The 11579-nt window shown below is 35.8% G+C and overlaps 1 protein-coding gene across 3 annotated transcripts in view; it reads right to left on the minus strand.

Annotated features, from left to right (window-relative positions):
* Nucleotides 1-5265: 5265 nt before the first annotated feature.
* Nucleotides 5266-11579, minus strand: part of LOC126971926 (A disintegrin and metalloproteinase with thrombospondin motifs 9-like) — a 213854-nt gene continuing 207540 nt past the window's right edge. For all 3 annotated transcript variants that reach the window (XM_050818436.1, XM_050818438.1, XM_050818437.1), the window contains 4 exons: nucleotides 8401-8599; nucleotides 8143-8214; nucleotides 6508-6630; nucleotides 5266-5716 (listed from right to left, as the gene is read on the minus strand). In XM_050818436.1, the coding sequence (XP_050674393.1) occupies nucleotides 6524-6630; nucleotides 8143-8214; nucleotides 8401-8599 (378 nt within the window). In that variant the 3' untranslated portion in view covers nucleotides 5266-5716; nucleotides 6508-6523. The remainder of the gene's footprint in view (nucleotides 5717-6507; nucleotides 6631-8142; nucleotides 8215-8400; nucleotides 8600-11579) is intronic.

The following is an 11579-nucleotide window of genomic DNA, read 5'->3' on the forward strand; positions in this document are numbered from 1 at the left end:
TCATGTTTTATTGTGAAAAGTATTAAATGTTTAGCAATACACAATACAGCGTAATGTGATATTAATTTCCTGAATGAGCTTCAACAGTTAGATATAGGAAATTGACGACAATGCGTTCATTAACGTGCTACAGATCAAAAAACTGAAAATGGATTAAACCATTAATCTTCGTTCGTTCTATCGGGATTTCGATTGAATACAGATATCAGTCGTCGGATAGAGAGTGTTGGAACGTCATATCCAGAGGATCGAGTCCTGCATTTTCCATAAGTTTTGATACGATTAATAAAAACTTGTATAATATCTTCCAGATGTTAGATAAATATCTTAACAAATGTTTGTTCATGCGTATGTAGCTAACGGACGTTTATATATTGTTATATACCAGGTTACCAGAATACTGTACTTACGTAAAAGCGGTATCGCGCTGCGGGTACATACAAGGATATTGGTTGGTTGATTGGTTAAACACAAATATCACAAATAGTCATCCCTATCACCTCCTACCGGGAATACGTCGTATTATCAATAACCTCGTATTGTCTGACGACAAATTTCTGTCCCAGCGCTGCAGCGTACTTTTTAACTCCATTGGATGGCTTCTCTAAATGAGGCCTGTCTCACTCCCCGTGTAGGTACCAAAATGATAAATACGTGCTGCGGCCTCTACAGAGTAGGCCTGCCAGTAGGGACTCTCGAGCGAGCAATGAGCACGCGCGAGTTTTGTTGTCAGCTACTTAATAGATATTTTAAAAATGGAGAAACATTATGTTTGTTTCCCAGTAATATTTATGGATGTTTAAGTGAGTATATTTTATTAAATATTATATGGTTCTCTTGTGCCGAATATCACAAATAGATATAGCACTTATTACTGAGTCGTGGGTATGTCGTAGTATTTTAGACTCGGAATTGTGCGATTCTGCTCGATTCGACGTATTTCGTCGTGACCGTACCACGAGAGTTCCTTTAACAGGAAAAAAATAGCATTAGGGACTTAGGAATATTGTTTGATACAAAAATGTCAATGTCAGATCACATTGCTTCAATAACTGAAAAAGCTTACAGGAATCTAGGTTTCGTTATTCGTGTAAGTCACCCTTGTTCAAGTTTAGAGTGTATAAAAGTTCTTTATTTATTATATGTTCGTAGCGTTTTAGAATACTGCTGTAATATCTGGAACCCGTATTATAGGATATATATCAATGAAATAGAGAATATACAATCAAAATTTGTAAAGATATTAGAATATCGCCTTCAGCATTATGGTTCTAGTTATGAGAAATCCTGTAGCCACCATAAATTAATCCAATTAAAAGACCGGCGAACTTTACTTGATATGTTGTTTCTGCATGACGTGTGCAACAACAAAATTGACTGCCCCGAACTTACATCTTTATTTATGCAATTTAAGAGTCCCGAATAAGCGTACAAGGCATACCACCCTTTTTAATGTCCCAATTACTCACTCTATTTATGCCCAGGAATTCGGTGGTCTGCCGTACCCTTAGTTGCTGTAATAAACATTTCTTACCAACAGATATATTCGTCCATACTAAAAGCTCTTTCAAAAAGGAAATCATTTTAAGTATACCGTAATCGAGGAGTTGATAACGACTTAAGGCACACGCACATACATTCATACACACAAAATCATTATATTTAAAAATTATTTTTTTTTATTTTGATTTAATCATAGTTTAATTAGAGCGTTAAATGTTTTACCATAAATAGTGTGAACCTGTAATTGGCAGTCGGCCATCGCATAATATTTTTGTAATTAGTTTAATTTTTGTGTGCTGTTGGTTCAATGATAATAAAAAAAATAGTACAGGCTATGTCTCGTTTGGGGCAAGATAATTTTGGAAAAAGTCAACATATATATTTATTTATATTTTATTTTTATGCATGCAAATCTAAAAAATCTAATTTACAGTGATCTTTATTTCTATTAAATTGCCAATTGTGATGTGAAATGACCTTTATTTTCTTTCCGTTACTAGAAGGTTTAAAGGGTGTATTTAGTTTTTCGTACTTAGATCAAGAGCCGACATCGAAAAAGTTATTTGTTATTGCTAATTCAATACCTAAGAGGACGTGTTGCTACAATCTCGCGTCGTGGTTCTGTTCAAGGTCGTATGTACCTACCTACCTACTTAAATAGTTCCGAATTTTTGAAGAAAATATGAACTATATCGTGGTCTTCCAACACATACACTACTATCGTCAACTTATGTAGGTTTGACAACGAAACAACATTGATTTAAAATTACGAGTACATACCCATTTATTTAATAGAAAAAACTAAGCTATTTTATAAGGCGACCTTGTCTAGGTTTTAGGTAAAGAAGACAACCCTAAAGTCGTCAGAAGAAGTAAGAGTCACGCGATAGAAAGAGGGGCAACTTCCAGGTGAATAAAAATGTAGGTTAGTAACGCTTTGCGATCTGAATTACACCTGTATGTATGACCGCAAGAGTCCCTATTTCTTTAATTGATTTTACTGAGTGAGTCTTCTGTACATGTACGAATACCATATTCTTTGTCTATACATTGGTATTAATAGCCTCTTAACTCAAGCGTTCTTGATATTAAACCTTTATAGATGGACTAAGTGAATAGACATACCAAAGTGCTGCTTTATAATAATTAGGTAATTACGAAATTTTTCGTTAAATTCTAAGCTGAAAGATGTTATCGCAATTTGTAATTCTGAATAATATTGTTTTTGGTGCGATAGCCGCTCCGACCACCGCTCAAAATTATGCTAACAACTTTATGGGTATCGTGTCCGAGGTTCTCGAGGGTGCAAAGAACAATTCTGTGATCATTTTTGAAATCCAAGATGGCTGCTACACACAATTATGTTTTCAGCAATATGAATATCGTGTCCTAGGTTCTCGAGGGTGCAGAGAACGATTTTGGTATCATTTTTGAAAACGAAGATGGCCACCACACATAATTATGATAACAACATTATGGGTATCGTATCCGAGGTTTTCGAGGGTGCAGAGAAGAATTTTGGGATCATTTTTAAATCCAAGATGGCCGCCGCGCAAACTTATGATTTCAGCAATATGGATATCGTGTCCGAGGTTCTCGAGGGTGCAGAGAACAATTCTAAGAATGCAATAATGTGAACATGTGTAGTATATTTTCTATACTAAAAGTATACTTTGTGATATAGTGCACTATAAGCTATTCTTTATAACTCTTGAACATCCTTCTATCATTGAAAAGTAAAATGGATATGAATGAACAATATCATACAGTGCCCAACTTTACTCGATAGATTTAATTAATATTTAATTAAAATTTATATAATGGTTATTAATACCGAATGATTTCAATATGGAGTACCTTGACGTTATGTTTAGCCTCGCCTAGATAAAAAGCAATGGCTAGCAATATCATCAGAAATATTGTGTTTTTTATGGTGAGTGATAACCGCGAACCATGTTGTCTTGAAACACCAGAGGAGAAAGGAGAATAAGGAAGGAAATTAAATAATTAAGTATTAGATAGTTTACGACTATTTATGATTTTTCTTTAAATTTAATGTATACTATTCTTATTGATAACATAATAATAAGTTTTTTTGCAAACCACACTTTTCGAGTGATATTTGATAGAGAGAGGTTATTGACGTTCTATTTTTTATTTGAATCGCATTGTACTGTTGAACTCGATGAACTCGAAAACACTTAAGGACTTGTGGACTGGAAAGAATCGAACCGGAGGCACCGTGGTTAACGATTCTAACTAATGCACCGCCGACACTCTCCCGATAAACTTTATTGCAATAATAATAAATATAAAGGAGGTGGTGGAGGACAAAAAACACAATTTAGTTTTTAAAGCTTATTATTTTTGTACGTTGTTATAATGCACATTGTTAGTACACGGTAAAATAGAACAAATTGTGATGGTTTCAATTATGGCAAAGTTTGCTATAATAACGATTAATTAAATTCTTAGCCAGTTTAATAAATGCGCTATACATAAATAAAATTAAGTATTTACAAAAATCTAAGTGACTAAATTAACTAAGTTACTTAGCATCTAAGTTAAATTAATACAAAGGAAAACAACTTTGCAATATAAATTTTTGGGGTAACATTATACAAGCGACATAGCTTATTCAAAAGTCATTATGTACCAATTCGAATGTGAATGGTACGAGAAATTTACGAATTGAATATTAAATTAAATCCTACCAATAATAAAGTCTGGCAAAGTTAAACATAATATATAAAACAAACCCTACTAATACGTATCATTAATTTATAAAATCAATAAATAATAAACACATTATAAACCGTTTACATTTGCGATCATAATTATAATATGTAGGTACGTATCTATATTCTATTTCATAATAAATGTTAATTAATACTATCATTTCAATCTTAAAACTAAATCTAAAAGCTATTTATAATACTATATTTCTAATCTCTATTCGAATATTCGAAAAATCGATGAAATTAATGAAAGTGTTAGTGATTTTATGAATAATTTTTCAGTGCTACTTAAATGTGCATTTGAGAATATTATAATATATGAAGTACTGTTAAGTATTATTTTATTTAAATATTAACTTTGTTCATTTATATCATTGTAATATATAATAATACCTACATTTTTTTATTTTTTCTTGGGCCTTTAGTAGTAGTTAATAAGTTATTTATGTTTTTTTTTTTGCGTAGTTTTGACAAACTTTGATTCTTATTCCCAAGTCATTAAGATTAAGGAAATGTCTGTCTGAGGGTATAATATTAGAAATTTTTTACATCTCTAGATAGAGCCTCTCACTGTTATGACAACAGGCCACGTTTATTACTTAAGTGTGCGTGACAAGGTACGTCTTACGCTCGCGATACGTTAGTCACTTTGTTTTAGTGTGCGTACTTTGCTGATAATAAAGGCTAACAGTTCACAGCTATTTTTTCGACTATCTAGACATATAAATTATAATAATAAAAAACCATTAGATAATGGTAAAATATAATGTCAATGCCTATTTTAATTACTCATAGGCCATTGTTAAGTGTCAAAAATACTTCAATGAGTGAAAGTTGAAGTAATTGCGTATATCTGTCATTTAGTTTTGTTTTAGGAAAACAGAAATTTTCTGTCTAAATTATTGGAGATCATAAAATTATCTCTAACTTACTGTTAATATACATAAAACTACTGTTGAAAGATCTACAAAGATACGGAGTACGAATGAGTGAAGCGTACAATATTGTAATATATACAAAAATATTCTTGTCACTCTTTATTTCATCGTAAAGTTTATTCGCATGTGTTATTTCATAATCATTATCTTTATAATTAATTATAAATCGCAATTTAAATATAATACCTACGGGGTTCAAAGACGTGATAATTCCTTCACCAAGATTTTAAATATAATTCAAGAATACATCTTATCTAGAATTAGCATCAAGTGATACTTTTTTACTTTTGTTTTACATTTAGTCACTGTATTATATAACATTGACTCATTTGTCAAGCGGTCCCAATTGAAGTTATTAGCAATTCTACTTGTATTTACTATGTTCAACCATCTTAATGAAAGTTGTAATGATTTACCGAGTGAATTATATTATTACTGGGTGAAGCACTGACCACATCAACCACTACACTACAAATGTTCGAATGACAAGTACCACATAACAATGAGTGAGCCTTTCCTGTCTTCATGAAGCGGCACCTAAAATTAAACAATAAATTAGTTTAGTACAGCTTCAGCTATTCTAAGAGATAAACTTTAGATTTCCCCAGATCTAAATCAAATTAAATGAAAATCACTTTATTCAAGTAGGTCAAGTAAGTAATACTTATGAATGTCAAAAGTTTTCTTTTCTTTTAACATTTACCACCACTTCGAAAAAAGTTGAGCTTTAAGGAGAGGAAGTGGCAAGAAGCTTATATATAGCCACTGTTTTAAAACAACATTTACGGCTTCAACATATAATGTTATAATGCGATGTGATGCAACAAAATACTATAACGTCAAATACTCAACGCCTTACACGAAGTAGAAGTTAAAAGTAAATGTAAATTAATACGTAAATACAAGAGTTATTGAGTAGGTAGATGTATATATATAGTAGATGCATCAATCCACATCCACCATAAATAAATGAAGGTATTTTGTGAACATATTTTTAGCGATTAAAAAGATATAACAACTTTAATTTTAAAAACATGAAGCAGGTTTTATTTGTTTTTATTATATATATTCGAGGTATATATATCTTCGTGACATATATGTCGAGTATAAAAATTTCGCAGGCAATGAGCCACATTTTCCAAATGTCACGTATTCGCGAAATGCCAACTTATTATTAAATATACAAATACTACTGAAAAAACATCTATAAAGTAATTTACCTGTACATTAATAGTATTCAATTGTAAAATATTGTTACGATCATATTAATTCTTCTCTAATGGATATTCTTTTTGTCTAAACTCAATTAAATTATAAGTAAAACGTACCCATAATTTAGGGAAATTATCGTCCACGGCAGGAATGGCAACAGTTGCCTCCGTAGTAGTGGTAGTGACACAGTCTCGCTTGAACAGCCAGCTGGCAGTTGGTCAGCTTGTCCACGCACGGACCTAAACATATTAATAACAAAAACATTTTAATAATAAATAGATACTTATATGTAATATATTGTAAGTGTAAGTAGTGTAAGTGACATCACTTATTGAAAGTCAAAAACTTCCACCCATTCCAAAATGAATGCCTCAGACCTGAGAAGAATGGGCGCAACAAACTCAGCTGGCGTTTTTTTTTTCATCGAATAAATATGTTTACAAAGTAATATTGTACAATTAAACTTATTATTTAATAGCCTGAGGGCGGTCACTCCATTCCCAATCTGTGATATCGTTAAGAAAGTCATTTATGTTATAGTAACCTTTACCACACAAACGTTTTTTAACAATTCTTTTGAATAACGTTATACTTTTGTTTTGAACATTTTCTGGGATCTTGTTGTAAAAGCATATACATCGCCCCACAAAAGACTTACTAACTCGACTTAGCCGAGTAGTAGGCATCATAATGACAGTTTCTGGCAAATTCACTTATGTGCCTATGAACATACATTACATTATCAAGAATACATTGAGAAGCAACAGTCAAGATGTTAATTTCTTTAAATTTTGCTCTCAATGATTCTTTAGGACCTAGGTTATAAATAACGCGAATAGCCCGCTTCTGCAGCACAAATATTGTATTAATATCGGCAGCGTTGCCCCATAGCAATGCTAGTTCAGTCAGTTCAGTCAGTATCTAAAACAATACATTAACAAAGCTCTTCTTTCTATGTTTGTCATGCCCGTTTACGAACTGATGTAGCTACGGGACTTTTACCAACTGTTTGTTATTGTCACTCCACATATTAAATAAATTTATTTCACTCTATTATTTTTAACCGTCTACAAAAAGGGAAGGTTCTCAATTCGTCGGTATGTTTTTTTTTATGTTTGTTACCTCAGAACTTTCGATTAAGGAAACCGATTTGATAATTATTAATTGGTCTAGATCTGACAATGGCATCCATGATACAAGACAAAGTAACGAAAATTTCAATTCTTAGGAGCAAATTAACGATACTCGGCTGAATCTTTTTATGCTATCCGGATATGTGAGTCACCTACCGTAACGTCGTTATGGTCAAATAATAGTCGTATTCGAATACGATAATCAATGGAACTCCTTAATGACCTACAGTAAGGGTGCGATCTGTGATAGAATTACTGTCTGTAATCAAATTGCAATGCGGTTACATTCATTGCATCTATTTATATTTATGATTATTGTTATTTTTGGAGTCGTTTGTTTGACTGTTTTCTAATGGTTCTATCACTCTTTTTGTCCAAATATTTTGGTACAATCGTTGTTCCTAAATAATGAATGTTAATGTATATTTTTTGATACTGACTGAACTGACTGAACTAGCATTGCTGTTCCGTAGCTATAATCAAAAACATCATAAAATGAACTGAGCTTCTGAACGCACCCCTGAGAAAACTTTATACATTAGTTTGTGAGACTTTACCTTTCATAGTATTTACCCTACATGATGTCATTGGCATGTTTTTCTTTCATGTTTAACTTACCGTCATTCAATGTTCTTTGCTTAACGTTTTGAATTTTCGGACTTTGGTGCCTTGTGACACGTTGCTGAGAATCTGAAAACAATTAATTATAACTATTATCTGTGATAGTCCTAATATCACGTACAATAAATAAAATAAATGCATAAAAAAATTAACTGTAAAAACTTTAGTTAACAATAACACGCGTCTTTTCCTTTAAAAATTGTTTTATTTAAATGAATAACACTCGCGTTAATCAAAGAAAATCCTACGACTTACCATTTGAAACATTGTTGATAACAGTTGGTGGGTTGACAACGGGTCGAGAGGTACATCTTGGTGGAACACAAGATCGTCTGGCGGCAGGTCTGACTCCTGGACACTCAGAGTCTCTGGCTGCACCTTCAGCTCCATCGACGCCGTCCTTGGCGCACCACACGGTCCTGGTTTGAATACCAGCTTCACAGGGGCCCGTGCACTACAATAACGTAGCTCATTAGATGCTTGTATCTTATAAATTTATTTATTTATTTGGGTGATAATATTGACAATATTTATATAATAATAACTTTCCCATTTTAGACATGCCTGTCTATTACAAGCTTTACAACTTACACAGCATTTCTATAAAGACAAATTACATTGTTTTACATTTCTATGAGATCTTGAAAGTAATTATCTAAATTATTGCTAATATAATAAAATTGACGAATGAAAGTATTAAAATGTTAGAATAAAGAGTAGGCGTAAAAATTTATTAGTTGATGGTAACCAAAGTGTTTAATAAGTCACCAAATATATCGACACCATACACAAATACTCTTCCAGAACGATACGACACCACCACCTTCCAAACATCATATACCAACGTCTATTTCAAAGGAGCGCTGTGCTCGTGTGATTCAAATTTTCATTAAATATTTTTTATAAATAATAAAGTAGGATTTAAAAACACTTATTGAACGTCAGTTCGCATAATTACAGGATGTCGGCTAGATTATGGGTACCATAACGGCGTCTGTTTCTACCGTGAAACAGTAATGTGTAAGCATTATTGTGTTTCGGTCTGAAGGGCGCCGTAGCTAGTGAAATTACTGGGCAAATGAGCCTTCACGTCTTATGTCTCAAGGTGACTAGAGCAATTGCAATCGCAGTGCCTCTCAGAATTTTCGGGTTTTTCATCTTAGTTATCATCAGGTAAATGTCCTACTCATCTCGTGCCTTATCTTCATAAAAAAAACTTATTCGAAATGGTATGCTTCAGATCTGAGAAGAACGGGCGCAAGAAACTCAATTTTCATGACAAAATGTATCATATAATATCGTATAGTAAAATTGTTTTTAAATAGCCTGAAGGCGTTTGCTCCAAAATTCCCTGCCTGTGGTATCATGAAGAAAGTCATTTATCACAAATATTTTTTAAACATTTCTTTTGAATTTCGCAACATTGCCCCGTAAAAGACTATCTTACTCGACTTAACCGATTCCTCAAGTACCTTAAGAAAAGCGAGTAGGTACACTTTTTCTAAAACGCCCTTAACGCTTTTGCAATTCCTCTGGTGTTGCAAAAGTATATCAGCGGCGGTGATCACTTAACACCAGGTGGCCCGTACGCTCGCTTGTCCACCTCTTCCTTAAAGAACAACAGTAAATGTTCTAGTATCTAGTATATTAGACATCAAAAATAGGATTTTAGGAGTGGTAGTGCCATGTTGGGTCCTCACGGACACAACCGAATTGGGCCGGCACGCCCGGAGAAATATCACTCCCTCACTCGAAACCGGCTATGCCGCTGTGTTCCGTCCGGTGAGTGGGGTATCCGGAGGCCTACACCCCCTCTCTCAAATACAAATTGTAGCACGGACTAAAAAAAATAGACTACTCCAGGACGGTACCAGGCTATGCAGTCCTGGAGACTCCGTCCCATAGCGGTAACGCAAAGACTGACCGGCTCCTCGAACACATCCAAATGGCTACAGATTCCGTGTTGGAGCAGATCCCCACTGCAGAGATAGTTTTTCTTTTAACGCCCACCACGCCGATTGGCTAGGCTCACGTACCACCGATCAAACAGGGAGATCTGTTCACGACTTCGCCTTAGCATATGGTTTAACACAACTGGTTATTGCGCCAACGCGAATCCCAGATGTGGAAGATCATACACCTTCACTGTTAGACCTTCTGTTGACCTCACATCCGGACGGCTACCTAGTTTCCGTTGACCCTCCTCTGGGATCGTCGGACCACTGCCTGATCCGGAGCACCGTGTCGATCACGCGCCTAACACGGCCTGCTTCTTAGGCTGTCGCCGCGTGTGGCACTATAGGTCAGCAGAGTGGGACGAGATGCGGTGCTTTTTTGCATCCTACCCATGGAGGCAGATCTGTTTTTCACTGGGTGATCCAGATGCCGCTGCTGACGCTGTTGCTAATGTGGTACTGCCAGGTATGGAACTCTTCATTCCATCTTCTTCTGTACCTATCGGTGGCAGGTTACAACCATGGTTTGACCGCTCCTGCAAAATGGCCTCTCGCCGAAAGCAGGAGTGCTATCAGGCTTGGGTCAATGCGGTGGTATCCATTAAATTCCAGCGACCTTAAAAAACACTTCAATCATGCCTCCAGGTCCTTCAAAAGAGTTATTGCTGACGCGAAGTCGAAGCACATTGACAGAATTGGAGACTTGCACGCCTTCCCTCAGGAACTAGTGCGTTCTGGTCGCTCGCCAAGGCAGTCCAAGGAGACTTCTGCCAGCCAGCCATTCCGCCCCTGCACAGGGATGATGACTCGCTGTCCCATGACGTGAAAGAGAAAGCTGATCTCCTGGGCTCCCTCTTCGCATCCAACTCGACTCTGGATGACCAAGGTCAGGCACCACCATCGCATATTCCACGGTGCGAGTCATACATGCCGGAGGTAAAAATCTGGCATGGCACCGTGCTAAAGGCGCTTCACACCTTGGACATTCACAAATCGAGCGGACCCGATGGCATTCCCCCAATAGTGCTGCGGACATGTGCTCCGGAACTGGCGCTGGTCTTTACCCATCTATTCCGGCTCTCCTACTCATCAGGCGTAGTCCCGAAATTACGGAAGGCGGCTTTAGTGCACCCGATCCCTAAGAAAGGTGTACGCTCGGATCTGTCCAATTACCGCCCCATTGCCATTACCTCCATTTTCTCCAAAGTAATGGAGTCGACATCAACCACCAGCTGTTGGGATACCTAGAGGAGCACCAGCTTATCAGCGACTGCCAGTACGGTTTCCATCAGGGTGGCCCAACTGGTGATCTTCTTGCATACCTCACCCATAAATGGGTGCAGGCGGTTGAGTCAAAGGGAGAGGCGTTGGCGGTGAGTTTGGACATAGCCAAGGCCTTCGATCGGGTGTGGCATAAAGCACTTATAGCGAAACTGCCATCCTATGAGCTTCCCGAGAAGTTGTGCAAATGGGTCGCTA

This window comes from Leptidea sinapis, chromosome 25, assembly GCF_905404315.1.
Source record: "Leptidea sinapis chromosome 25, ilLepSina1.1, whole genome shotgun sequence".
In the NCBI taxonomy this organism is placed as follows: Eukaryota; Metazoa; Arthropoda; class Insecta; order Lepidoptera; family Pieridae; genus Leptidea; species Leptidea sinapis.